Source organism: Staurois parvus, unplaced genomic scaffold (genome assembly GCF_062004578.1).
Source record: "Staurois parvus isolate SC_StPar_1 unplaced genomic scaffold, SC_StPar_1.0 ptg000382l, whole genome shotgun sequence".
Lineage (NCBI taxonomy): Eukaryota > Metazoa > Chordata > Amphibia > Anura > Ranidae > Staurois > Staurois parvus.
The window spans coordinates 55,437-81,227 of record NW_028318178.1 but is presented as its reverse complement, the minus strand read 5'-3'; the positions used below and the strand labels follow the sequence as shown (position 1 = coordinate 81,227).

General features: G+C 41.6%; 1 protein-coding gene across 1 annotated transcript; it reads left to right on the top strand.

Moving 5' to 3' along the window:
• The first annotated feature begins 2,144 nt into the window (after nt 1-2,144).
• On the top strand, nt 2,145-23,224 carry TTC19 (tetratricopeptide repeat domain 19). The gene is made up of 10 exons (XM_089685727.1): nt 2,145-2,397; nt 6,761-6,849; nt 10,914-11,024; nt 12,637-12,675; nt 13,438-13,494; nt 13,570-13,631; nt 15,356-15,450; nt 17,127-17,281; nt 21,330-21,492; nt 22,904-23,224. Exons 1-10 carry the CDS (start codon nt 2,181-2,183, stop codon nt 23,053-23,055), a joined length of 1,140 nt encoding a protein of 379 aa, XP_089541853.1. The 5' UTR covers nt 2,145-2,180; the 3' UTR covers nt 23,056-23,224.
• The last annotated feature ends 2,567 nt before the right edge of the window (nt 23,225-25,791 follow it).

Here is a 25,791-nt window from a genome sequence, read left to right as displayed (position 1 = left end):
GGCTATTCTTCTATCCATTCGAATGGTAGTTTTCTGCTTTCTTCCACGTCTTTCAGGTTTTGGTTGCCATTTTAAAGCATTTGCGATTATTTTAGCTGAGCAGCCTATCATTTTCTGCACTTCTTTATATGTTTTCCCCTCTCCAATCAACTTTTTAATCAAGGTACGCTGTTCTTCTGAACAATGTGTGGAACGACCCATTTTCTCCAGAATTTCAGAGAGAAATGCACTGTAACCAGCATGTACAACATTTGCTGCCTTTCTTCCTTAAATTAGGGCAATAATTGCCACCTGTTTTTCAAAGAATGAATGACCTCACTAATAGAACTCCACACTGCTATTATTTTGAACATGCCCCTTTTAATTAGTGATTCAATTACACAGCATCAACAGCATGCATATCATGACTGATGGGTCTGTTGGATTTCTATTACTCTACTACACCTGCTAGTAAATTATTTGCCATGTAGAAATATCATTTCTACCAAAAACAGTGATTGATCTGGTTAGTGATGTCTGACTGCTATTATTTTGAACACAACTGTATATCAGAGTTTCCCTTTACACCAGAGTCTGCAGCATTCCCCCTTACATCAGAGTTCCCTCTGTACATCAGAGTTCCCGGTGTTCCCGCTAAATTAGAGTCCCAGAGTTCTCCCTTACATCAGAGTCGACAGTTTGAGGGAACTCAGCGAGTACAGATGTAAGGGGAACTCTGCAGATTCAGATGTAAAGGGCAACTCTACAGATTCAGATATAAAGGGGGAACTCTGTTGACTCTGAATCTTTTGATGAAATGCATATGAATAGAAATGTTATTCAATCACAAAATATATTTATAGCCCAAAAAAATTGCTGTTCGCCGCTAATGTGTTTGGGTTGAAGAAAATGTGGCAACCCTACCCAAGACAGCAGGAAGGGGGCCCCTTAATCACTTGTCTGCCAGGCACTTATACCCCCTTCCTGCCCAGGCCAATATTCAGCTTTTAGCGCTGTCGCACTTTAAAAGGACAATTGCGTGGTCATGCAACACTGTACCCATATGAAATTTGTATCTTTTTTTTCACACAAATAGAGCTTTCTTTTGGTGGTATGTGCTCGCCGTCGGGTGTTTTATTTTTTGCACTTTTTTTATCATCAAAATCGTAATTTTTCTCCTTCACTGATGTGCGTTGATGATGCAACAATGATGGGCACTGATAGGCGACACTGATGAGCTGGCACTGATATGCAGCACTAATGGGCACTGATAGGCAGCACTGACTGGCGGCACTACTGGGCACTGACTGGCGGCACTACTGGGCACTGACCATCAATTGCCGGTTATCGGCAGTACTTTCCTCACGTAGTGACAGCGTGAGGAAAGTGCAGCTGATAACTGGCAACTGCATTTACCGGTGATCTGCTGTGTCATTGGACACGGCTGATCATGTGGTAAAAGGCCAGTGTGATTGGTCTTTTCCCACATCATGTGATCAGCTGTGTCAGTAGGGCACAGGGATCACAGAGATTCCCGGGGGCGCGCGTCTTGGGAGGACATCATATGACGCCCTCCCAGGACTGGCCGACCGCAGTGAAGCCATCATTAGGCTATCTACGATCAGCAAGTGGTTAAAGAACATTTGAAAGGGTCCTGCTGTGGGACAGTAATCAAGGGCCCAGGGCTCAGAGGGAAGGGTTGGGGGGGCCCTTCATGGTTTCTTCCACAGGGGCCCTGAAGGTTTTACTATGGCTCTGGCCATAGGAGGCAAGCTTCATGAGGTACATAAATGGCGTACACCTATAGCAAGAGCATTATTCAACTTTGTTCAAAGCTGCCCTTGATTGTATCTACAGACACCCCTTATCCGCATTGGCGGATTTTTGGTAAAGGTGAACTATGCCTTGGATGTTTTCTGGCAAACACAATATAGGCATTAGTTTAGTCCACTTAATGCAGATATAAAGCATGCAGGTGAAATGGCTATGGCCTTTTCATGGTGCTTAGTGAAGCCAGTGCATGGACAATTTCCAGCGCCAGATAATGGAAATCATACGTTACATGCTATAAATCTATATACCAGCCTGAGACCTTTCCCTGACTCAAGATGGCCGCCAGCGAATCTTATGCAGAACTTATTGGCTCCCTGATCACATGACTAGTCTGAAAATCACCTGATAACAGAGCACCGGCCAGGACGATGAGTGTCAGGACGGTGTGGAGTTTGGGGAATTTGTCCAGGGCTGTCATACGGGGAGCAGCTGTGCGCTGTGTACTGACTGTCGGCGGGAGATGGGGAGGAGCTCGAGCACGGGGTCTACCAGGCTGGCACAGCAGGAGCTCACCTCTGTGTACAATGAGCGCAGGATCACGTGGCGGCAACCTGCGTCCTCCATTTATCCTGATGAGTGCCGCAGGTGAGCCTGGCCTGTGTGTCCCCCAAATACAGGGCCCCCTGCTGACCATATTAGTATAGTACATGCTGATGTAGAGTTACATTCATGTAGGTGCCACCAAAACACACACACTTTTTCTCCATCCTATCAATTAGAAAGGAGCTTCAGAGGTTGTTATTGGTGCAATGAAAATTCTGGTACGAAACCAAAAATTCAGGATGCACTTGGCCCAAAAACCGAAATGGACAGTCTTTACAATTTTTAAAAAAATTCAATGTATGTGGCTGGCAATTTTGCATTGAATTCACTAGGGGGCATTTTTACATTGCAACTCAATAGGGTCGCGACTTTACATGAAAGTCAATGTTATGCGATTTTTTTCATTCAAGTCACTAGAGGGTGATTTTGCATTGAAGTGAATAGGAATGTAACTGCATGAAAGTCTATGAGATGCAATTTTGCACTGAAGTCACTAGGGGGCGCTTTTGCATGAAAGTCTATGAGATGTGATTTTTGCATTGAAGTCACTAGGGGGCATTTTTGCATTGAAGTGAATAGGAATGCAATTTTGTATGAAATTCTGAGACACAATTTTGCATTGAAGTCACTAGGAGGCGTTTTTACATTGAAGTGAATAGGAATGCAACCTTGCACGAAAGTCTGTGAGACGCGATTTTGCATTGAAGTCAATAGGGGGCGTTTTTACATTGAAGTGGATAGGAATGCAACTTTGCATGAAAGATGAAAGTCTAGGAGACTCGATTTTGCATTGAAGTCACTAGGGGGCATTTTTGCATTGAAGTGAATAGGAATGCAACTTTGCATGAAAGTCTATGAGACGCAATTTTGCATTGAAGTCACTAGCAGGTGTTTTTTACAATAAAGTGAAATGGAATGCAACTTTGCACGAAAGTCTATGAGATGCAATTTTGCATTGAATGTCTTTGAGATGGGAATATGTAGTGAGGTCACTAGGGGGCATTTTGCATTGAAGTGAATAGGGACGCAACTTTGCACAAAAGTTTATGAGATACGATTTTGCATTGAAATCACTAGGGGTCATTTTTGCATTGAAGTGAATAGGAATGCAACTTTGCTTAAAAGTCTATGAGACGCAATTTTGCATTGAAGTCACTAGGGGGCGTTTTCGCAGTGAAGTAAATAGGGACGCAACTTTGCACAAAAGTTTATGAGATACGATTTTGCATTGAAATCATTAGGGGTCATTTTTGCATTGAAGTGAATAGGAATGCAACTTTGCATGAAAGTCTATGAGATGCAATTTTGCATTGAAGTCACTAGAGAACATTTTTGCATGAATGTCTTTGAGACAGGATTTTGCGCTGAAATCTCTAGGGGGCGTTTTTGCATCGAAGTGAATAGGAACGCAACTTTGAATGAAAGTCTGAGACACGACTTTGCATTGAAGTCACTAGGGGGCGTTCTTGCATGAAAGTCTATGAGACGCGATTTTGCATGTATCGGCAGCTTTTTTCCTATCAGAAAAATGGCGATAACACAGTTTTTGGCCGCCAATACATCGGTGCATCCCTAGTTGCCACCTCCTCCCTTTAAAACAGAACACGTTAACTACACAGGTTCTCAGGCTAATTAAATGCAGATAAGGCACTAAGTGAATGACCATCTTAATCAGCCACAGAACCTGTGCAAGTACCATGTGATTCATTTTAAAGGGATGAGGTGACAACCCTAATTCAGAGTCCTACAGCAATCTGCTGATCAGGTACCATATCCTGGGTCCTGTGTGGCCATCTCAGTCCATCTCCGGCCTGTTCTGTGGTCAGGCATCCAGCCCCCTGATGATACTTGCCAGGTACACCCATTGGCCTGCTGTTTGTCCCACTCCTACTGCCTCCTGGGATATATCACGTGGTAATCCTGAGGCAGAAGGGACACGTCACCCTCGCCTTAGCAAGAATGGCAGCAGGGCTGAAAAAAAAAAAAACCTACTAAAGAGGAACTTCAGTCCTCTGTCTGTTTGCTACCCCCCCCCCCCCACAGCTGTCATTATGGCACCTGCACATCAGGTTCTGGTAGAGCCACTTTGCACATTAGTGCGCATGCAGGATGTTTCCCGCAGGTGTGCAAGTATGGGGACATTTTCAGACTTCCGTGCTATCCATCTGCGAAGATGTCCGGGAAAAAACCTGCATGTGTGCAAATGTGCTACAAGACTGTTGGCCCGGGGATGGAACCTAAACCTCATTCTCTGGCGAGAAATGCGGAAGTGCTGCTTTGCAACATGATAGATGTTTAGAGAATAAAAAAATGAAAAAGTATCCAATTTAAGGAAAGAGAGGAGGCAGTTCATTTGGAAGTTAAGTTTAGGGTGAAGGTCTGTTTTAATAAACCAAATTTAGGTTGCAGAGGGGGGAGGGAGTCCAGAAAACTAAAGTGACTCTGGGGAGTGAAGGTATGCTATAACCCGTTCGCTGCCACCAGCTTACGTTGTATGGAGGTGGCAGCGGGGGTTTTATACACACTGTATATAAATCTGATGAGTTGGGTGTTGTTTGGAAGCGATCTGCGTAGACGCTCCATCACTTCCACATACACTGGGAACGGCGGCGCCCCCACCATGCTTCCCGGGCTCCGCATGCCTATTAGCGGACCTGGGGTGAGCATGGTTGGTGCTACTGGGTAGAGAGGAGGGAGGCCAGTGAAGGGATGTTCCTCTTACTGACCCGGAAGCAATGTGTTCTCCCTCCAATGGGAAAATTTTATGCCTGTCCTGCTTGCAATATCAAATTTTAACACTAGATGGAGCCAGTGATAAATTTACTGTTTTGAAGAGACTGTTTAGATAAGTTAAAGTATTACTAATCCCAGGACCCGGCATTCACTATATCTGGTCTCCCACAGTACACAGAACATGGAAATGCAATTATTTTAGTAAATGTATACTGCTAAATACCTTTTCTCATCAGCAATATATAGCAGTCTTGTGACTTCAATCAGTGTCCAGCTGAGCACTGGTTAAAGCTTGTTGGAGTTTTCATTCTGCTCTGACTGTCCTATGAGGCTGCATAACCCTTGACCCTCTGTCTGGACAGTGCTGATTGGCCCTGTGCTGATTACATGTACTCTTCCAAAGAAGAAAAAAAAACTATGCAGCAAAACACACAAGCTGAGCATGTGCAGAGTGACTCCTAGGGCTCTGTACTATCAGCAGATGAATTGGGGACGTAGGAGAAGGGGAGGATCAGAGAAGACAAGATTAACATCCTTTTACACAATGCAGAGGAATAACCCTTTAGGTTCCACAATAAGCAAACAAGCATGCTTTACTGCATTGATTGTGTTTTCTGTATGGTTTTACATTGATTATATGTATTTCTCATCTGTTTTTTCCTAATGGTTTCATCCACCCTGTTTTATTAATAAAGCTTCAAAATTACATTCAGTCTAGCTTTTTGCAAAATAGGAGGGCATGTTGAGCTACACACACGGAAACATGGAACGTGATCTGCTGTACTTCTTCCTCAAAAATAATAAATAAAATATATTCTTATATTTGAGTTTCCCGCTTGTGTTCCGTGGCTCACTTCTTTTCCTCAAGGTAATCTGGTTTGCTGAGGTGAGTCTTGTTTTTTTGTACTGATAGTGATTTCAGCACTGATAGTTTCCCTCAGCACTTTGAGGCAATAAGTGAATTTTAAGACTCTGCTATGAGGTTTCCAAATCAGTAATTGAAATAATGGACGTTGTCCTAAACTGGCCGTGTACGGTTTGCTTTAGTGCTGTGATGGCAGAACTGGCTTCCACTTCACAGGATGAAAGTACTACTGTGTTCTGCTGTAGCTGAATTACACCCAGCTCAATGCAGCCATAATTTAGAGGGAACTTGTGGGTTTATCTAATCAACCACACTTCCCAAAAAAAATTTGTAAAGGCTTTGTACTGTCTTAAAGGTCAGGTCCACCTAGAGCTGATTTTATCATTGGGTGAATGCCAATGGGTATAATCTGCAAACTATTTATTGTGCCTCTGAAATACTCTGGAGGCTAGGTCGATCTCGGGAGTTCCTATCTCTCTACCTCTTGTCAGGAGTGTCCCTTTCATTGCTGGGCTTCAATTAAAAGTCTGACACCATTGCTTGGACCTAAAGCATCAATTGTCACATTTTATCTGGAACATCACTTGTTGGTCAACGAAGTCAAAGCAGTTTTGTGATCTTGGTAGTATCGGAATGCCTGGACAATTTGATGAATACTGTAAGAAGCAGCAGGACAAGGGACATACTGTTGCTTACAGAAGACTAGAGGAGGCCACTCGTTTTTTTTCAGCATGCAGATATAAGAAGCAGATGAGGAATTTCCAAACATTTCCAATCCTAACTGTTTCTGTTACTTATGATTTTCAGCATTTTCTATTTTCTCTAAACTTCGTGAGGAGGATGAAGACCTTTCTGAGTCAGAACAACAGATAGTTTACATGTTGAAGAAGGCCAAGGTGAGATGGAATTTAGGGGTGGCAAACCTTTTATTTGTTTTGAATACAATATATGTGATTGTGATATATGTTAATTTATGTATGCACACTTTCATGTTTCCATGAGTTATATACAGTACCTTGAAAAAGTATTCATACCCCTTGAAGTTTTCCACATTTTGTCATGTTACAACCAAAAACGTAAATATATTTTATTGGGATTTTTTGTGATAGACCGACACAAAGTGGCACATAATTGTGAAGTGGAAGGAAAATGATAAATGGTTTTCAAAATTTTTGACAAATAAATATGTGAAAAGTATTACATGCATTTGTATTCAGCCCCCCCGAGTCACTTTGTAGAATCACCTTTCACTGCAATTACAGCTGCAAGTCTTTTTGGGGATGTCTCTACCAGCTTTGCACATCTAGAGAGTGACATTTTTGCCGATTCTTCTTTGCGAAATAGCTCAAGCTCTGTCAGATTGGATGGAGAGCGTCTGTGAACAACAATTTTCAAGTCTTGCCACAGATTCTCAGTTGGAATTGGGCCTGGACTTTGACTGGGCCATTCTAACACATGAATATGCTTTGATCTAAACCAGTGGTCTCCAAACTGTGGCCTGAGGGCCAGATGCGGCCCTTTCCTAGCCTTTGTCTGGCCCTTGGGGCACTATTCCTCCCAATGACATGAGGCACTATTCCTCCCTTTGACACCAGCAGTATGTCATAATTCCTGCCAGTGATGCTAATGATGGAGCACTATTCTTCTAACTAGTATCAATGCTGGGGCACTATTCCTCCCACTGACACCACCAACGGGCCACTATTTCCTTAATTGATACAAGTGGTGGGGTACTATACCTCCTACTGATGCCAACGATGGGGTATTATACCTCCCACTGATACTAATAGGGAATGGCCTACTGACCACCAACCCTGCAGCAATGTTTATTCTCACTGGGCCCAGGACATTTTCTATCCCCACTGGCCACATTCCAGCCCCCCTAAAGTCTAAAGGACAGTAAACTGGCCCTTTGAAAAGTTTGGAGACCCCTGATCTAAACCATTCCATTGTGCTCTGGCTGAACCTCCACCCCAGTTTCAAGTCTTTTGCAGACTCTAACAGGTTTTCTTCTAAGATTGCACTGTATTTGGCTCCATCCATCTTCCCGTCAACTCTCACCAGCTTCCCTGTCCCTGCTGAAGAAAAGCATCCCCACAACATGATGCTGCCATCACCATGTTTCACAGTGGGGATGGTATGTTCAGGGTGATATGTAATGTTAGTTGTCCGCCACACATAGCGTTTTGCTTTTAGTCCAAAAAGTTCAATTTTGGTCTCATCTGACCAGAGCTCCTTCTTCCACGTGTTTGCTGTGTCCCCCACATGGCTTCTCGCAAACTGCAAACAGGACTATTTATGGCTTTCCTTCAACAATGGCTTTCTTCTTGCCATTCTTCCATAAAGGCCAGATTTGTGGAACGCATGACTAATAATTGTCCTATGGACAGATTTTCCCACCTGAGCTGTGGATCTCTGCAGCTCCTCCAGAGTTACCATGGGCCTCTTAGCTGCTTCTCTGATTAATGCTCTCCTTGCCCGGCCTGTCAGTTTAGCTGGGCGGCAATGTCTTGGTAGGCTTGCAGTTGTGCCATACTCTTTCCATTTTCAGATGATGGATTGAACAGTGCTCTGTGAGATGTTCAAAGCTTGGGATATATTTTTTGTAACCTAACCCTCCTTTAAACGTATCCACAACTTTATCCCAGACCTGTCTGGTGTGTTCCTTGGCCTTCATGATGCTGTTTGTTCAATATTGTTCTCTAACAAACCTCTGAGGGCTTCACAGAACAGCTGTATTTATTCTGAGATAAAATTACACTCAGGTGGACTGATTACTAATTAGGTGATTTCTGAAGGCAATTGGTTCCACTAGATTTTAGATAGGGGTATCAGAGTAAAGGGGGCTGAATACAAATAGACGCCACACTTTTCAGATGTTTATTTGTAAAAAATTTTGAAAACCATTTATCATTTTCTTTCCACTTCACAATTATGTGCCACTTTGTGTTGGTCTATCACATAAAATCCCAATAAAATACATTTACATTTTTGGTTATAACATGACAAAATGTGGAAAATTTCAAGGTGTATGGTTACTTTTGCAAGGCACTGTACATGAAAGGGAAATCGTCAGGACACTATATTATATGGTGTTTTTTGGGACTGGAGATTTGAAATTAAAACAGATCACACAGTAATGGGTCAGCTGTCGCCTTACATTTTTAGAAGGTAATATGTGGTTTTTAATCCTGAAATTAGTTTAATGATTTTACTGTTTTTTGGGGGGGGGTTTTTCAGGAAAAAGATTCAAGTTTAGCTAAAACAAAAGCCCTATAGCTTTATTAACAATACTTACAGGTAATGAAGTATATCCCATGCTGTGCGGGCAGCTGGATCCTAGAGAAATCTATTTGTGCAGGGATGTCTGTCCTCTTCCTGTATACGGGCATATCGGAGTCCACGATGCACTTAAGGCATCTTGGTCATACAGGCAAGTCCCAACTACAGTTGGACCATCCAAAAGGCTGACGCGTTTCGAGGGGAGATCCCCTCTTCCTTAGTTCTGAGGAAGAGGGGATTCCCCCCTCAAAATACGTCAACCTTTTGGATGTCCCAACTGTAGTTGGGACTTGCCAGTATGACCGAGATGCTTTAAGTGCATTTGCATCGTGGAGTCTGATATGCCCGTATACATGAAGTGTTTGTGAGGATATACATTTTATTCTATTTAATAAAGCTGTCAAAGCTAATGCGCAAGGCTGGTGTTCCCTCTGTTCCTTGTTTTCCAGTCTTCTTCGTGGGTATCCCCAACCCTTAGAGGACAGCAAGGCCTGGGCTAGCCACTGAACAGCCAAGAATCTGGACTTTCCACTTGCCTGTACACCACTCCTAAGCAAAGGAGGTTTATTCTTCTGTCCTCTTCCTGTCTCTGAACTTGTAGGGCTGCAATGGTTACCAGCTTCAGTGGTCAGATAGGGACCATCTGTATTGCTGCGACAGTGAATTCTGTGACTAATCAGGCTCTCCCTAATGAAGGATCATTTCTCAAAGGAGAAGGAAGGAGGGGGTGTGTCCTGTTGGACTATCTGCACTGCGGTTCTGCCTGAAGACCCAAAGCTGTTACCCATCACAGCTCTGGAAGTTTAGAGACAGGAAGAGAACAGGCATCCCTGCACCAACAATTTCACCAGCATCCAACTGCAAGCACAGCATGAGACATCCTTCATTACAGGCAAGTGATGTGAGTAAAGCATTATGGAATTTTTTTTCTTTTAACGAAACCAAAAGCAGATCACTGGGACTTTGCCCATGTTGAGTAAAGCAGTAGGTTCTCCACGGCAGCACATAGTCACTTTATCTTTCATGATCACACTGGTTCTTGGTTTGTCGCCAAGCTCTGTCACATGTGAGGGCTCTGCCCTGTGTTAGCTCAGCTTATTTCTCACTAGTGACATCTAAATGAGGGAAAGCAGTTGGGAAATTAAAGAATAGTCAACGTATTTTGCTGGAGAGTGGGGCATTTCCCAGGTTCTGTAAGCTGCTCTGATGACATGGGTTTCTCCTGTTTCAGTGGCTGCCGTAGGGGAAGGGGGAGGGGGGTGATTGTTCCATAATCCTGCACTTAATGGTGCTCAAGAATTGATGTGTGAGTCCCATTCAGTGCAGTAGTATTCTGAGCACAGGCCAGTGAGATGATGTCTCCCTAGGGGCGGGTCCATGACAGCCTGGGCTCAGAGAAGTAGGTTGAAAAAAGCTGACTGTCATACAGCCTGGAAGGCAAGTGGTAGAATATTAATACTGCTGGGGTCAGCTCCACACTGAAGGGGAATATGGCAGCAAATTCTGCTTTTATTTATGGGGTTTTTTTTGGGGTTTTTTTTAATTATGGCAGCCTCCTGAGTTTGAATTGCAAAAAAGTGGTCTGCAAAAGAGTTCCGCTACAATGTGAGCCTGTTGCTTTGCCTTGCTGCAACATAACCAAAAATTATTATTTTACTTTTCCTGTGTTTTGATCTAGCTCAGCATTGTGAAAGGTGAGATGGATGAAGCAGAAGAGATTTTGCATAAGATTCTTCATCTGGCTCAGGAAAGCAAAAGCAAGCGTGCCATTATTTACACTTATGATCTGGTACATCTCTGTTTTCTTTGAGAAAAAATAAAATGTTATATATCCCAAGTACTAGAACGTTTTACTGTGAACACAGGCTGGTGCAGATCATCATGCTCACTTCTATGTAGTGTCGCCTGTGTGTTTAGATCAGATTCCAGAAGACCTCTAGCACTTTGAGAAAAAAAAAAAGGAATTTCCTCTAGGAAAGCTATAAACACCACAATTGATTTAGCTCAAGCTCTCTTCACACTAGTGTGATTTCAGATGCAACTTGAGTTGCACAGAATTGCATGAGAAAGGAAATCATGTTGTTTTCAATAGTGCCTGTTCACATCAATGTAACTCTGCACAGTGTGGTTTTGGAAATGGTTCCTGTGCTACTTTGGTATTATTCCAATGCGATTTTGGCCGCAAAGAATATGCAAACTATTTCCAAGTTGTACTACATAATGGCACTGAAAATCGGGGTGCAGCAAAGTGAACCTAGCCTAAAAGATACTGTAAGCTTACTTTTTGAACATGTTACACCCATATTTATGGTGTAACATGTCACTTGTTCAGCACCCCATCCGCCTCTTCCCTGTGAAAGTGGGGAGGGTTCTTCTCCCCTGCAGCTGCTGTCACATTTTAAAATAGCTGTGTGGGACTCTGCCTACACAGCCACATCAGTCATTCATAGGGATCGGTGAATGGATAAACTACAAGTCCCATCTGCCACCAAGGCAGATGGACTGGTAGTTTCAATGAAATGCAAGTGTGCAGATCAGTCACACCCCTTCCAGCTTTCAAACTGAAAGCCCTGCACGGAGGTATGGGCAGAAAGTTGGAGGGAGAGTTTGCGGAACCTGACGTTGCACACGCAGAGCACAGCTCAGCCCCACACCCTGCTCCCTCCTCTCTAGCTGTGATTGACCTCAGCAGGAGCCAATGGTGCCCATTACTGTGTCTGTGCCAATGAGGAGGGAGAGACCCAGGAGAGCTGCTGCTCTCGTGCACATCACTAGATCGAGATTGGGTTCGGGTAAGTATAAGGGGGGAGCTGCATACTGAAGGTTTTTTACCTTTGTGCATAGAATGCATGTAGATAAAAAAACCTTCAGCCTTAGCAACCACTTTAAAGGTGAACTTATACTTTAATTTTAGTTTTGACCTGCCTTAGTCTGCTGTAATTAGAACGCAGTGCTTTCTGTGAGGTTGAATTTGTTTGAAACTCCAATCAGATGTAATAGAGAAAAATTAATGCAGTTATTCAGTATTTGCAGTATTTATAAACACAATGTGTTGCAGTACTCATTTACTAACTAGGGGCATGCTGACTGGAAGAGAGAGCAGAGTGACAGCTAATTCGTCTGCCACATATCCCTGCCTTGTCCAGTTACAAGTTCAGGGAGGGTAAGACCTGCTTATTGCATGTTCGTTAACTAGAGCAGGAAAAAAATCAGGTCTTCTGCCCTTCTAGACAGTTCAATTCAGTGTGGCACAGTTGTTTAAATCTCAGAACTGGATGGGCAGGAATACAAATTATTTGGTAGGTAAAACCGCTCCCCTATGTCTATTTAGCTTTTAGCCCAGAGTTTAGCTTTAATCTGAAATTATGTTATGGGATATAATTCTATCTTCTCTTCTTTAGATGGCAAATGTGGCATTACTGAGGGGCCAGTATGACAATGTAAGTAGACAGACAGCTTGTTTTTTATTTTTTTTAAAAACACCCATTCATGTACATTGTGGTATAATTTTTTTTTTCTTTTGCTACAAAAATTGTGAGTGGACCTGTTGCTCAATGGCGCATTTTGTTTTTTTGTCAATGTTATAGTGCACAAAGTGACACTTCATTTCATGGCACTGCATAGCAGTTGGGTGCATTGCACTGCTGTGTGGTGACATGCAGTGTCATCCAGTGAGGTGCGGTAAAGTGCAATATGTCTGCATTTTATTACACCTCACTGCACTGCACCGCACCTACGGGATGTGTTGCAATGCAAACAGATCACCTAGAAAACAAGTTGTCTTCTGTGTGCCCAGTGGTGACTGGATTTCTTCCTGTGCGAAAAAACGCTAGTCACTGCTCTAGTTTAAATGGATCCTTAGTGATTCTTGCTTGCCAAATGTTTGAGCTGCAGCATTTAAAAATGTCAGTTAGCACATAGGTACTTGCCTTTATAAATAAGAAACGATTGGACATCAAAATGTAAAAAAAAGAAATAATCTCACATTCTGCCATTTTTGACCATTTTATGTGTTGAGTACAGGGCCTCTGTGATGTCATACAGTGTATTATGTTACAGTTCAAACATTTTATGTTTTTAGTGCACTTTACTTACCATCACAACTATCATAAACATAAACACCCTTATCTGGTGGTTCACTGAATGAATTGTTAGATTTTTCTTTTTTTTTTTTCCTTTTTTCCTTTTGTTCTTTTTTTAAGGCTGAAAAGTTGTTTAAGAGCACCATGGTGGGCATGCTTGAAAGTGGAATCAAACAGGTAAACTTTTTATTTTTCTTCTTGTTTCTCATGCTTGGTTTTATCACTAGTATAATTTTTTTTTATGTTTGCCAGGATGAAAATTCATTTCTTGAGATCTCACTGAAGCTCGCCAGTATCTACGCTGCTCAAAATCAGTAGGTAACTCGCAATGTGCAAAGCCACTTTTCACTACAAGGGGCAGTGTCTATTCATTAGTGTATAGCTCCGTGTTTATCAACCTTTTTTCATTTAAGGCACCGTTTAAAATTCTGCACAATCTTGAGGCACAGAATACAAAATGTAAAACACTAAACAAATAGTTTTACAGAACACAGCAACATCTGCACATGTAGGACCCCCAAAACTAGAGGTGATTTATTCTTCCAAAGAAAATATACTTTTGCGCAACTGGTACTGACTAGTATTCCATTGTTTTTCTTCTCCCTCAGTTTCTCTCTTTCTCTCTCACTCAGCTAGTGTTACTCCAGTGCTGATGGAGAGGGGCAGGGAAGGGGAAAGCAGGGATGCTGTGCAGGTGCCCAATGTTGTGTGTGGTGTGTTTTTTTTTTTTTTTTTATCACCTGATGCGCCTAGAAAGTTGTGATGGTGCACAATGAAAACCCATTGTTTTGTGTAACTAAGAGGCAGGCTTGATCCACCTGCTGGCGTTTACAATTTTTAGGCATTTTGTCAAAGCACCCCTGAATAAAACTCAAGGCACCATGGTTGAAAAAGGGTGGTCTAACTTAATTCTGATTTTTTTGCGAGGAAGTGATAATGTATTTAGGCAGGTTTACAACATATATGTTAATTGGCTAAATAAAAAGAAGTCAAATTATGTAAAATTAGTTTTCCACCTGTCCTGGCGTCCCTTTAACTGGGCTTATTTGCCCAGGGGCAAGAAGGTCTGCCTAACTGTGTGACCACTGAGATTTGCTTTCAGTGGTCATATGATTGGGAACCAGTCCCACCAGTTCCCGATCATTAGTATTGATTGAAAGCTGTCTTTGACTTCTCGGGTCTCCGTGCTGGGAGCGCTCAGTGAGTGCACCCTGTACAGAAACCTCTGCCACCCATAGACAAATATGTGCAGTGTGTGGGTGATAAAGTCCACCCTCTTTGCCACCAAACATATATGGGCAGCAAGGGGTTAAATTTTTGCACGTATACCAGTGTCACATGCTGTACAATAACTTGGGGCCTTTTACTAAAAATTCAAATAGTTTTATCTTTTAATTATCTTGGAAAATCAGACTGCCCACTAGGAGAAAGACCTTTCTTTTCTACTGCTTTGATAAGTTGTCATAAATATTTTTAGATACCAAACATATATGTTGGACAGAATCTGAAAGCACTAACAGTATTTTTGTTAGAGAGGACTTCCCCCTCCCCCTTCCCTATTCTAGAAACATTTAAAGTGGTTGTAAAGGCTCAAGTTTTTTCTTTTTTTTTTTTTTTTACCTTCATGCATTCCCAGCCCCCCTCCCCTTATACTTCCCGAGGCTCATCATCTTCCAGCAATGTGCACGAGAGCCTCAGCTCTCCAGGGACTCTCCCTCCTTATTGGCTGAAAAAAAAATCACATTTGAATCTCTTCCCCACTGGAGAAGACGCAGAAATACCTAATAGATTATTATTATAATGCAGGACTTATATAGCGCCAACAGTTTGCTCAGTGCTTTACAAGTGAAGGCAGACATTACAGTTACAATACAATTTGGTACAAGAGGAAACAGAGGGGTAAATCCTGATCCTGGAACTCTTCCCTGCCTGGCTTTCCTTCTGTGTCATTCGCTTAAGCAAGTGAAAAGTCAACTTAAAAATATTTTCTGTATTATCTTGCAAATTTTTCTGACTGTTCGTGTTTCATCCACTACAGGAAGGACTTGGCAGTGGCAGGATACCAGTTCTGTATTATGAGTTTGGAGGAAAGGACTAAGAAGGAAAGAGATTTGCCACAGGAAATATTGACAGGTGAAGTGACTTTGTTATACAAGAGCAAACAAAATAGAAGACTGCATTGCATAATTTACCATATGCACCTCTGTATTGCGTTTCGGTTTCCTACCAGTACTAGTTCCTACATCAGTGTATGGGGGTCAAGAGGCACTTGCTTACAAATCTAAGAAGACAGCAATATAGTAAGTTCAGTAATAAGCAGTGCTCTCCATTTTGAGCAGCATTTGTCGGCTGCCATTTCTGACCTTCTAGGGGTTGATAATGAACACCTTGTTATGGTGGTTGTTGGTATATATTATTGCAGAGAAAGGTTTAAAAATCTTGCCCGATCATAATTTTTTTTTTTTTTTTTTTTTATTTCACAGAGAACACTGACTTGTTCATGGATGGCAGCCTTATATTATCCAACCACTGTACAAGCTTATTAACAGAAATGTACATAGACGTGCATGTGTTTGTATCATATGTACCTGTACTCTGCAGTCACTCAGTGCTGCTTTTGTTTCCAATTGAGGAAATCAAACCTAGCCACTAGACCCCTCCCTCGCTCCAAAATTAGTAGGAGAAAAGAGGTGCTTGTATGTCCTAGCTCTAGTTGGTATCAAGTAAAAGCAGTGGGCTACTTGCCAGGATTAATGAGGTTACATGGATGGAAGACTTTACTGCAATGGTTGAAGGCAAGGAGGAGCATTCTGCCCCAATTGGTTTTACTGGAATACATTTCTCTACTCTGATAAATATACTGTGATTCTTACTGGCCCTTGAACTATACAGTTGAAACATCCCATGTGCATTATTGAGGGTACATTCAATTCATTCATGGGGAGTTGCCTCTCAACTGCCCTCTCCGATGTTTTTACCTACCCTTCCTCTTCCTTTCCTTTCTTTTTCTTCTTGCCTATTAGGTTCTGTATACAACCTTATATAGTTTTTGGAGACAATGACTCTCTACATTGGGGGTGCGTTTTCCAATGTTTTAAAAGAAAACTGCATCAAAACACGACATGACATTTGTTTGAATACATCTTACAGTATGTGTTTTGACGTGCATTTTTATACATTTCTTTTGCGTTAAAAAAAAAAAAGTTTGTGTAAAAGGATCAACTTCTGTCAGTAGCCCTTGCATATTTTCCCCACCGGGCCCGGGAAAAATAAAGCTCCAGACACCAAAGTGTGCAAGCTAAATCTCTGAAAGTTTAATGCATGACAAGAACTATTATACAGAACTCAGTGGGTGTTGCTTAATCTTAGGATGAAACATTCCACTCTTATCAATATAGTTACATGAAGAACAGAAACTGCAAATAGCTGAGAGATACCATATAAGGTGGTTCCGTTTACAATGAAATGAAACTAATCTTAGAAAACGAGCGAGAAGTTAAACGAAACTCAACACTGAAACTAACTGTTCATACGTCTAAAATGGAGGCATTCTACAAAATGGATGCCAGTTGTGTCTGGCCTAAGTGTTTTATTTAAAAATTGTAAGGCTTGCTAGACAATATAGGAAAACGAGGACAAAGGAATTTCTGTTCTCAGGTTTCCTTCTTTTTTTCTTTTTTTTTTCTCTGAAAAAAATTAAACAAATTTCCTGATTGGTCAGTCTTGGTAGTGTTTTCTTTCACGTAATTTTTTAATAAATATCTCTGCCTTTGTACACTAATTTTTTTAAACTTCTTTTGTGCTTGCAGCAGAGGAAAAGACAAATACGCGGCTTCTCTTAGGTCTGTGTCTAGATTCATACGCACGCTACCTAGTGAGCCAATCACAGCTTTTACATGCACAGGTCATGTATGAGAAAGCACTACAGATCTGTAAGGAGGAGCAAGGAGACCTTCATCCACAGGTCAGTAGAAAACCAGACTTTCTTGGGTCACATGTTGTACGATTACCTTGACAAAATTGACTGTAGAATACTACTTTCTATTTGGTGAGACTTTGGTTTTCTTGAACTTTTAAAAAATACAACTTGCATTTAAAAACCTTAGAAAGTTGTGTTTTCAGAATATGTTAGTTTTCCACATACAGTATGATTGATTGAATTATCCTGATAACATAAGAATAGTGACTTTCCTATCGATTGTGTTTTGTGTTTTGGTTTGGTTTGTTTTGTTTTTCTCTTCGTTGTTGCCACTTAAACCAGATGTAAAGTAAAAATGTCAGCTTTTTTCAGTCTACCACCCACCCTCTATCCTGACATCTCATCTACCAAAAATGTAAAAACAAAAGTATGTGTGCCGACCTAACACCTACTCATTCTGGTACAGGTGTCAGTATTCGCTATTAAAATATAAAATATTTAACCATCCAAAACATTTTTTCAGGAGGGGTCATTGATTGACTGGTTAGGCAGAGCTTAGCTAAACTGAGCCTGGAAAGGTGTTGGGTGAGTATAAGAAAAAACTGTTGCTATAGCTGCTTGAAAATGTTAGCTTAAGTTCAAAATCTGCTTGTGCATCTAACACTACCCTCTCCCCTAACAATGCTGCTGTCCAAAGATGTCTACATTGCTCCTCCATCCAGAATGCAGACACCAAGGGGTTTATTTACTAAAGCTGGAGAGTGCAAAATCAGACTCACTTCTGCCCAGAAACCAATCATCTTCCAGGTTGTATTGCCAAAGCTTAATTGAACAAGCTGAGGTTAGAAGCTGATTGGTTTCTATGCAGGAGAGAGTCTGATTTTGCACTCTCCAGTTTCAGTAAATGAACCCCCATATGACAGGAAGAGTGTGACTGGCTGGATCACCATGTAAACAAAAAAAAAAAGAGAGTCTAGAAAAAACAAAGTCGAACAAACTAATGCAGCCACCATATTAAGGTCTAATTCACACAGTGTGCGATGACAAATGTTTTACTGCATTGTAAAACTTCCGTTACCACAAGTGAACATAGGAAACAATTGTTTCCTATCTGTCCCATTCACACTGCAACATGACCTAGGGCGGTGCTAAAATTCAGACAGTTTACATTTTATCGCAGCGCACTGTATGGCAGCCCAGCACAAATCACACAATTGTACAGCACCATGAATGAAGTGTAGTTTTTTTCTACATTTCAAATAAAGTTTGTACAAAAAAAAAGGGAGCCGTGTAATGCACTGCACCCTACTGCAATGGACAGCTGTCACAGCTGTAAATCGCTCCAGCAGCTGTCCATTAAAGTGTGAACGTAGCCCTGAGGATAGCTAAGCTGCAATATATACATTTTTGTTTTTGGGTTTAACACCTCTGTAAGTCACTGCCTTAGGCAAGTTCTTAATAAAACTTTTAGACCAGATGTTTTCAGGTGTTCCTTTCTTTTCTCTTCAGAATATTGGTGACCTAGTCTTCTGTCAGAGATTTTATGCTTCATGTAACTCTTTATGTAGAGAGACTTGTGTGTGCAAATGGCTCCGTGATGACACTTTCAGTGTTGGTAGATTGGCACTGGTAGTTGTCCAAGTGAAGCACTTAGGTATTCCTCTTAATAACCTTGCCTGTAACTCTAATACTAATCATCCTTTATGTGACCTTAAAGCAGAACTTCGGACAAAATTTTGTTTTCCCATGGAGTGGGGCTGTCTCCACACTGCATGGGTCAACTGCTTGTTTTGTCTAGGGGTGAACACAGAGCCTGTACTCACCCAATCTGTTGCGGAAAACGGCACTCCCCCAAGTCCATGGTGGACTGTTCCTGCCATCCTTATGTCCACAGCCGGTCTATGGGCGTGATGAAGTCAGGAACAGTCCAGCGTGGGGCGTCAGGAGCAGCAGGGACCGGTCTTGCACTGGGAGGATTGGCGGATTAGGTGAGTATACAGTTAGGTCCATATATATATTTGGACACAGGCACAATTTTAGTTTTTTTCAGGTATTTACCAAAACATATACAGGCTATTGTTATATAATGGATATGGGCTGAAAGTGCACACTCTCTTAGGTTTAATTTGAGGGTATGTATATCCAGATTGGAGGAAGGGTTTAGGAATTACAGCTCTTAAGAGTAGCCATCCCCCTTTTTCAAGGGACCAAAAGTAATTGGACAATTGAATCAAAAGCCGTTTCATGACCAGGTGTGGGCTACTCCTTTGTTATTTCTTCATCAATTAAGGAGGTAAAAGGTCTGGAGTTTATTCTAAGTGTGGTATTTTCATTTGGAATCTATTGCTGTGAACCTATCTCATGCGTTCAAAGGAGCTGTCCATGCAAGTGAAACAGGCCATTTTAAGGCTTCAAAAACTAAACAAATCCATCAGAGACATAGCAGCAACATTAGGAGTGGCCAATCAACAGTTTGGTACATTCTGAGGAAAGAAGAACGCACTGGTGAGCTCAGCAACATAAAAAAGCATGTATGTCCATGGAAGACAGCAGTGGTGGATGATCACAGAATCCCCATTCAGAACATCCAGACAAGTGAAGGACACTCTCCAGGAGGTGGGCGTATCATTGTCAAAGTCTACAATCAAGAGAAGACTTCACGAGAGCAAATACAGAGGGTTCACCACAAGGTGCCAACCATCCATAAGCCTGAAGAATAGAAAAGCCAGATTAGACTTTGCCAAGAAACATATAAAAAAGCCAGACCAGTTCTGGAAAAGCATTCTTTAGACAGATGAAACTAAGATTAGTCTGTACCAGAATAACGGGAAGAAAAAAGGGTGGAGAAGGCTTGGAACAGCTCATGATCCAAAGCACACATCATCTGTAAAACATGGTGGAGGCAGTGGGATGGCATGGGCATGCATGGCTTCCAGTGGCACTGGTTCATTGGTGTTTATTGATGATGTGACAGAAGCAGCCGGATGAATTCTGCAGTGTTTAGAGATATACTGTCAGCCCAGATTCAGCCAAATGCAGCAATGTTGATTGGACGGTGCTTCACAGTACAGATGGACAATGATCCAAAACACACTGCAAAAGAAACCCAAGAGTTTTTGAAGGAAAATAAGTGGAATATTCTGCAATGGCCAAGTCAATCACCTGATCTCAACCCAATTGAGCATGCATTTCACTTGCTGAAGGCAAAACTAAAGGCAGATATACCCACAAACAAAGAACAACTGAAGACAGCTGCAGTTAGAGCCTTGCAAAGCATCAGAAAGGAGGAATCCCAGTCTTTGGTAATGTCTATGGGTTCCAGACTTCAGGCAGTCATTGCCAGTAAATGATTCTCAACAAAATATTACAAATGAACATTTTATTTATGATTATATTCATTTTTCCAATTACATTTGAGCCCCTGAAAAAGGAGGGACTGTGTATAAAAATGGTTGCAGTTCCTAACATTTGTACTTGATATTTATGTTCAACCCCTTGAATTAAAGCTGAAAGTCTGCACTTCAAATTCATGTTAGATTGTTTTGTTTAATGAACTCTGGTGACATACAGAACCAGAAGTATGAAAATTGTGCCTGTGTCCAAATATATATGGACCTAACTGTATCTTGGCTCAGCAATCCTCTAGACAAAAACGTGCAGTTAACTCATACTTTGTGGGCACAGCATGAAAATATATATTTTTTTTTTAGTCCTATCACCTGAATAATGCTTTATGAGGGAGAAAAAGAAACTGAAATGACTCTTGATGACTTCCCCTTGAAAATATTTGTAAAGCTTGGAACAAGTATGCAAGACTTATCCGCATGCTTGTTCTGGGTTAGTAATGCAAAGACAGAAATGACAGCCTCTATGTCTTTCTCAGGAAAGGGTTCCTTTAACAACTGAAGCTTGCAAAATGCATATAAAGGCTTAAAAGGCAGATCTGGATCCTATATCCTAAACTATATTACATTGAGAAGACATAACTTGGCTTTCTTAGTTAGGATTCCCAGCTTGGTTAGTATTTGTTGAATAAGATTATAACTGTGTAGTAAGGTTTTTTTCTATCTCAGTCATGTTTTATGTCATGCAGACCATCACACTGCTCAGTGACCTGGCCACAGTGATGGAAGCACAGGGCCGCTATGATGAAGCTTACGCCTTTGTTAGCCAAGCACTTGATCTAGCTGAAAAGGCAGACCATCCAGATCACCATATCATGCTCAGCAACATGGCAACGATTCTCCTGCATCAAGGTAAACAATAGTTAGTGTGCTATATAGGAGCAGAAAGCATATTTTGTGTGGTCCTTTAATATGCTCCAGTATCAGGCAATTGGTTTGTTGCATATGAAAGCGACCCTGTTATGAACTGAAAAAAGTGCAGGTTAAAGCACAGGAAAATCAAGTATTTTTTTATGCTTGCTTGCAATATTCTCCCTTTCCATTAAAGTGATATAAAAGGCAATACAAAATAAATAAAACAAACAAACATGGTATACTTGCCTGCTCTGTGTAGTGGTTTTTCACAGAGCAGCCCTGATCCTCCTCTTCTCAGGGCCCCCGCCGTTGCTCCTGGCCCCGTCCTCCTACCCGCAGCGCATGCAGCTTGCTATGGGGGCACTCATGCAGGCTTGCTCCTGAACTGTTGATCTGCGTATCCATTCACACACAGAGCTGAGGCTTGCCCCCCCTCCTCATTGGCTCACTGGCTGTGATTGACAGCAGCGGGAGCCAAATGGCTCTAGCTGCTGTCTCAGCCAATGAGGAGGGAGAGTCCTTGGAGAATATAGGCTCTCATACACATCACTGGATCTCGATGGGGCTCAGGTAAGTATAAGGGGAGTTACTGCACACAGAAGGTTTTTTACTTTCATGCATAGATTGCATGAAGGTAAAAAACATTGAGCCTTTACAACCACTTTTAATGATCTTTTATTCACTTGCAATTTGAACTTGTTGGTATGTTTGACTGCACTAGGAAATGTCCATTCCCTAGCACAGCTCCCTCACTCGTTTGTCCTTTATTTTACTCCTCTGTCCCTTCTTTTATTAGCCTACATAATCATTTATGTAGTCTGCAGGAGAATCCTATGATTATATTATGCTGTGAACATATTTTTATATATATATTTATCTGTATTATCTATTATGTGATGGTACTATACACATATTCATGTATTTTTTCAGGGAATGCATTGTAATAATAGTTGCCTTTGAGCTAACCTTTGGGGATAAAACTATTTTTATGTTTAAAAGGTGCAGCTTTAATGCAGTTATCCTTAGTACGGTTTCACTATTTTGAGTTGCTGACCTAGAATCAGCATGCTGCCAGTAAAGCCTGAATCCCTTGTTCTGAATGCTTGTTCTGCATCAACTACAGTGAAGAGTCAGGGTCAGGATGACTGCCCCAGAACTTCTAATTTTTGTCAGTAAGAAATTGACAGTTTTTGAAGTGGTGCATTGTAGGAGTTCATGTGAGATGTGATCATTATTTTAAAATCATTGACAGCATGGCATGGGACCCAGAAAAACTGTAATACAAACTTTGGAGATAAAATTCCTGTAAAATGAATTTAGAAAGTGAAAGAGCACTTATTAAGGTAAATGGAAGTAGAAATAGACTTTCCTCTGTGTGATCTTTTTATGCTTTGTGGCCTCTATAAAGGAGGGATGGAACATGTGGCGGATGCTGAGCGGATCTTCAGGGAGGCGCTGATAAAGGCAGAGGAGAAGAAGGATGCCATAGCTGTTCAGTATATCCAAGAAGGACTTTCTAAACTTATTACGTGGAAGGAGGATAAAAGCCAAAATATCTGAGTGTCTATCTTATTAACGATACAGACGTCTATACTACCTTCTGCCAGTATGCTGGATGTTTTTGTTAAATAAAATAAAGAATGCAGGTTGGATGTACATGGGCTTTCTTCTTTGCTAAATTGTAGATGACACTTTTAATGTGAAACTGTAAATAAAATATTTTAAATTATTTCAAACTCTACCTTCAACTGTTTCTTATAAAAGTAAATTTTCTGCATCTTTGACATAAACCTGTGACATCTTTCATATAAGCTGACCCCTGCTGTTTATGTGAGGCACATGTGCCTGAATATATTTTCAGTTGATTAGTGGGGTGCAGTGGAAGCCCTCAACCCTGAGGAGTTCTTGTTTATCAAATTTTAACCATAACTTGTATGGCTGTGTCTGGCCGTCTCCTGCACCTCCCTTTTTTGCATAGTGCACTTTCCACTAATCTTTGTTGAATGTTGTTTCCAAGGGAAAGTAGTGTTAAATTTATTCTATTTGATACCTAATCCCCTACCTATAAAAGTAAAAATGCATTTATCTCATCCCCCCTGTCAAAAAACTCCCACCATTAATGGTGGGGCATATTTCCCCAATTTCAATACATTACACAAGAAACAAAGAATACATGGGGCCTAAATTGCTCTCAAATCTTCTTGAAAACTTTACTAGTGTGTTTGTGTATATAATGTTTTAAGATTAATTATATATAGTATATGCCTCTTCCCTCCAAGCGGCATACAAATAAAACTATCAATTGTCACGAATTGCCTGGGAGACACTGTTCAGTAAACTTGCAGTCCACACAATAAGTAACATATGAATGAACCCAGTATTGCTTGAATGCACAAAGAAAATACAGGTCCAATGGGGACGAAGGGGGGAATACCCAAGTGACCCCCGGAATGAAGATACAAATCTGGGGAAAAAGAAGCCAAGGCAGAAACCTGGGCTTTCACAGTACTTGCAGCCAAATGAGGATTCATATGCTTCAGTACTTGGTTTTAAAAACAGACGGTGTGTCGGGCACCACAGTGGACAAACCAAACAATTGGGGAAGGAGCTTGGAATGGGTGGAGCATCCACCGCATCTGCCCAGGGATCCCTTGACCTGGTTACAAACCTGGAAACCTTGCAATGGAGTCTGAATGCAAAGAGATTGGAATAAAAAGAGCCCATTCCCCTTCATCCAGACTATGGTGGTTGAGAGTTCGCTTGCCAGTTGTTCACTCCTGGAATGTGAACTGCAAGCAAGGCTGGGACATGAATATCTATATAACTGAGGATCTGAAATGCCTCCAGGGCTGCAGTAGATCTCTTGGTGCATCCCTTATGAATGATGAAGGCTACAGCTGTGGCATTTTCCGATTGTGCAACCTTTGAGTAGAGCCATCCAATTGAAAACTGCAAGACTGACTACATGGAGTTCCAGGATGTTGATGGGGAGACTGATCTCCTCTGGGGACCACCAACCCTGAACTGACAAGTGATCCATCATTCCCCTCTCCCCTTCCCCAAAGAGATGATGATCTGCCCATGTGGTGTTGTGCGTAGGCGACAGCGTAGAAGTCCGCACAGCTATTGGATGACTGACATGATGAAACTGGTGTCTACAATGAGTGCCAGGTACTTCTAGTGAGGAGGATGGACTTGAGGAGGTTCAATGTCCATCTGAAATGCTCCAGTGACTTGATCATGACGGAGAGATTGCATTGCATATAGCTGATACAGACTGTGTTCACAGGAGCAGGTCTTCCACAATCGATATTGAGCAGAGAGCCAAGATCAGAGCTAGCTATCTCAGTGAAGACTCATGGCACAAACTATGCCCCCCCCCCCCCCCGCCACTGTGTATGCTCCCTCTCAAGGAAAGTCATCACAGGCTCACAGAGTGGTGTGGGAAGTCTCTACCAGACCAGGTCCAACAGTTTTCCAACTGAGTACCTCCAGGTGAGGGGTGGGGAGAGAACACTTCTGATAAGATATCCAGATGATGTAGACCAAGATAGAAGGACCAGGTTGTGCAGCTGATCCCCCCCCCCCCCCCCCCCAGTAGCAGGGATCTGCATAGTCAATGGCAGTGCTCGGGGGAATACCCAAACCTATAATATCCAGACTGTCAACCAGCTGATAGAAGACAAAAATTTATTTGACTGGAACAAAATCCATCAAGGAGAAAAAAAAAGAGAAAAAGAGGAAAAAAAATATTAGGTTCTAACTCCTGAGAAGCTAAGCAAAGGGCTTCAGATAGAGGGTTTGGTCCCACTCCTGCTGTTGGCAACATAAACTCAGCTCTCCAGAAGAATTGCTGTGTCCTTCAATGCACAGAAGAGAGAAAAAAAAGCCTCATTGCATGTATGAGATCAAGCTTCATTTATCCCATAAAAACAATCACTCCCATTAGGTCCATCTAATGCCTAATATTTTGATTTTACAACTATATTCTCTGGACTTCCACATTTTTCCACATTTTTTATGTTACAACCAAAAATGTAAATGTATTTTATTAGGATTTTAGGAGATAGACCAACACAAAGTGGCACATAATTGTGAAGCGGAAGGAAAATGATAAATGGTTTTCAACATTTTTTTACAAATAAGTATCTAAAAAGTGTGGCGTGCATTTTTATTCAGCCCCCTTTGCTCTGATACCCCTAACTAAAATCTAGTGGAACCAATTGCCTTCAGAAGTCACCTAATTAGTAAATAGTCCACCTGTGTGTAATTTAATCTCAGTATGAAGTATGAATA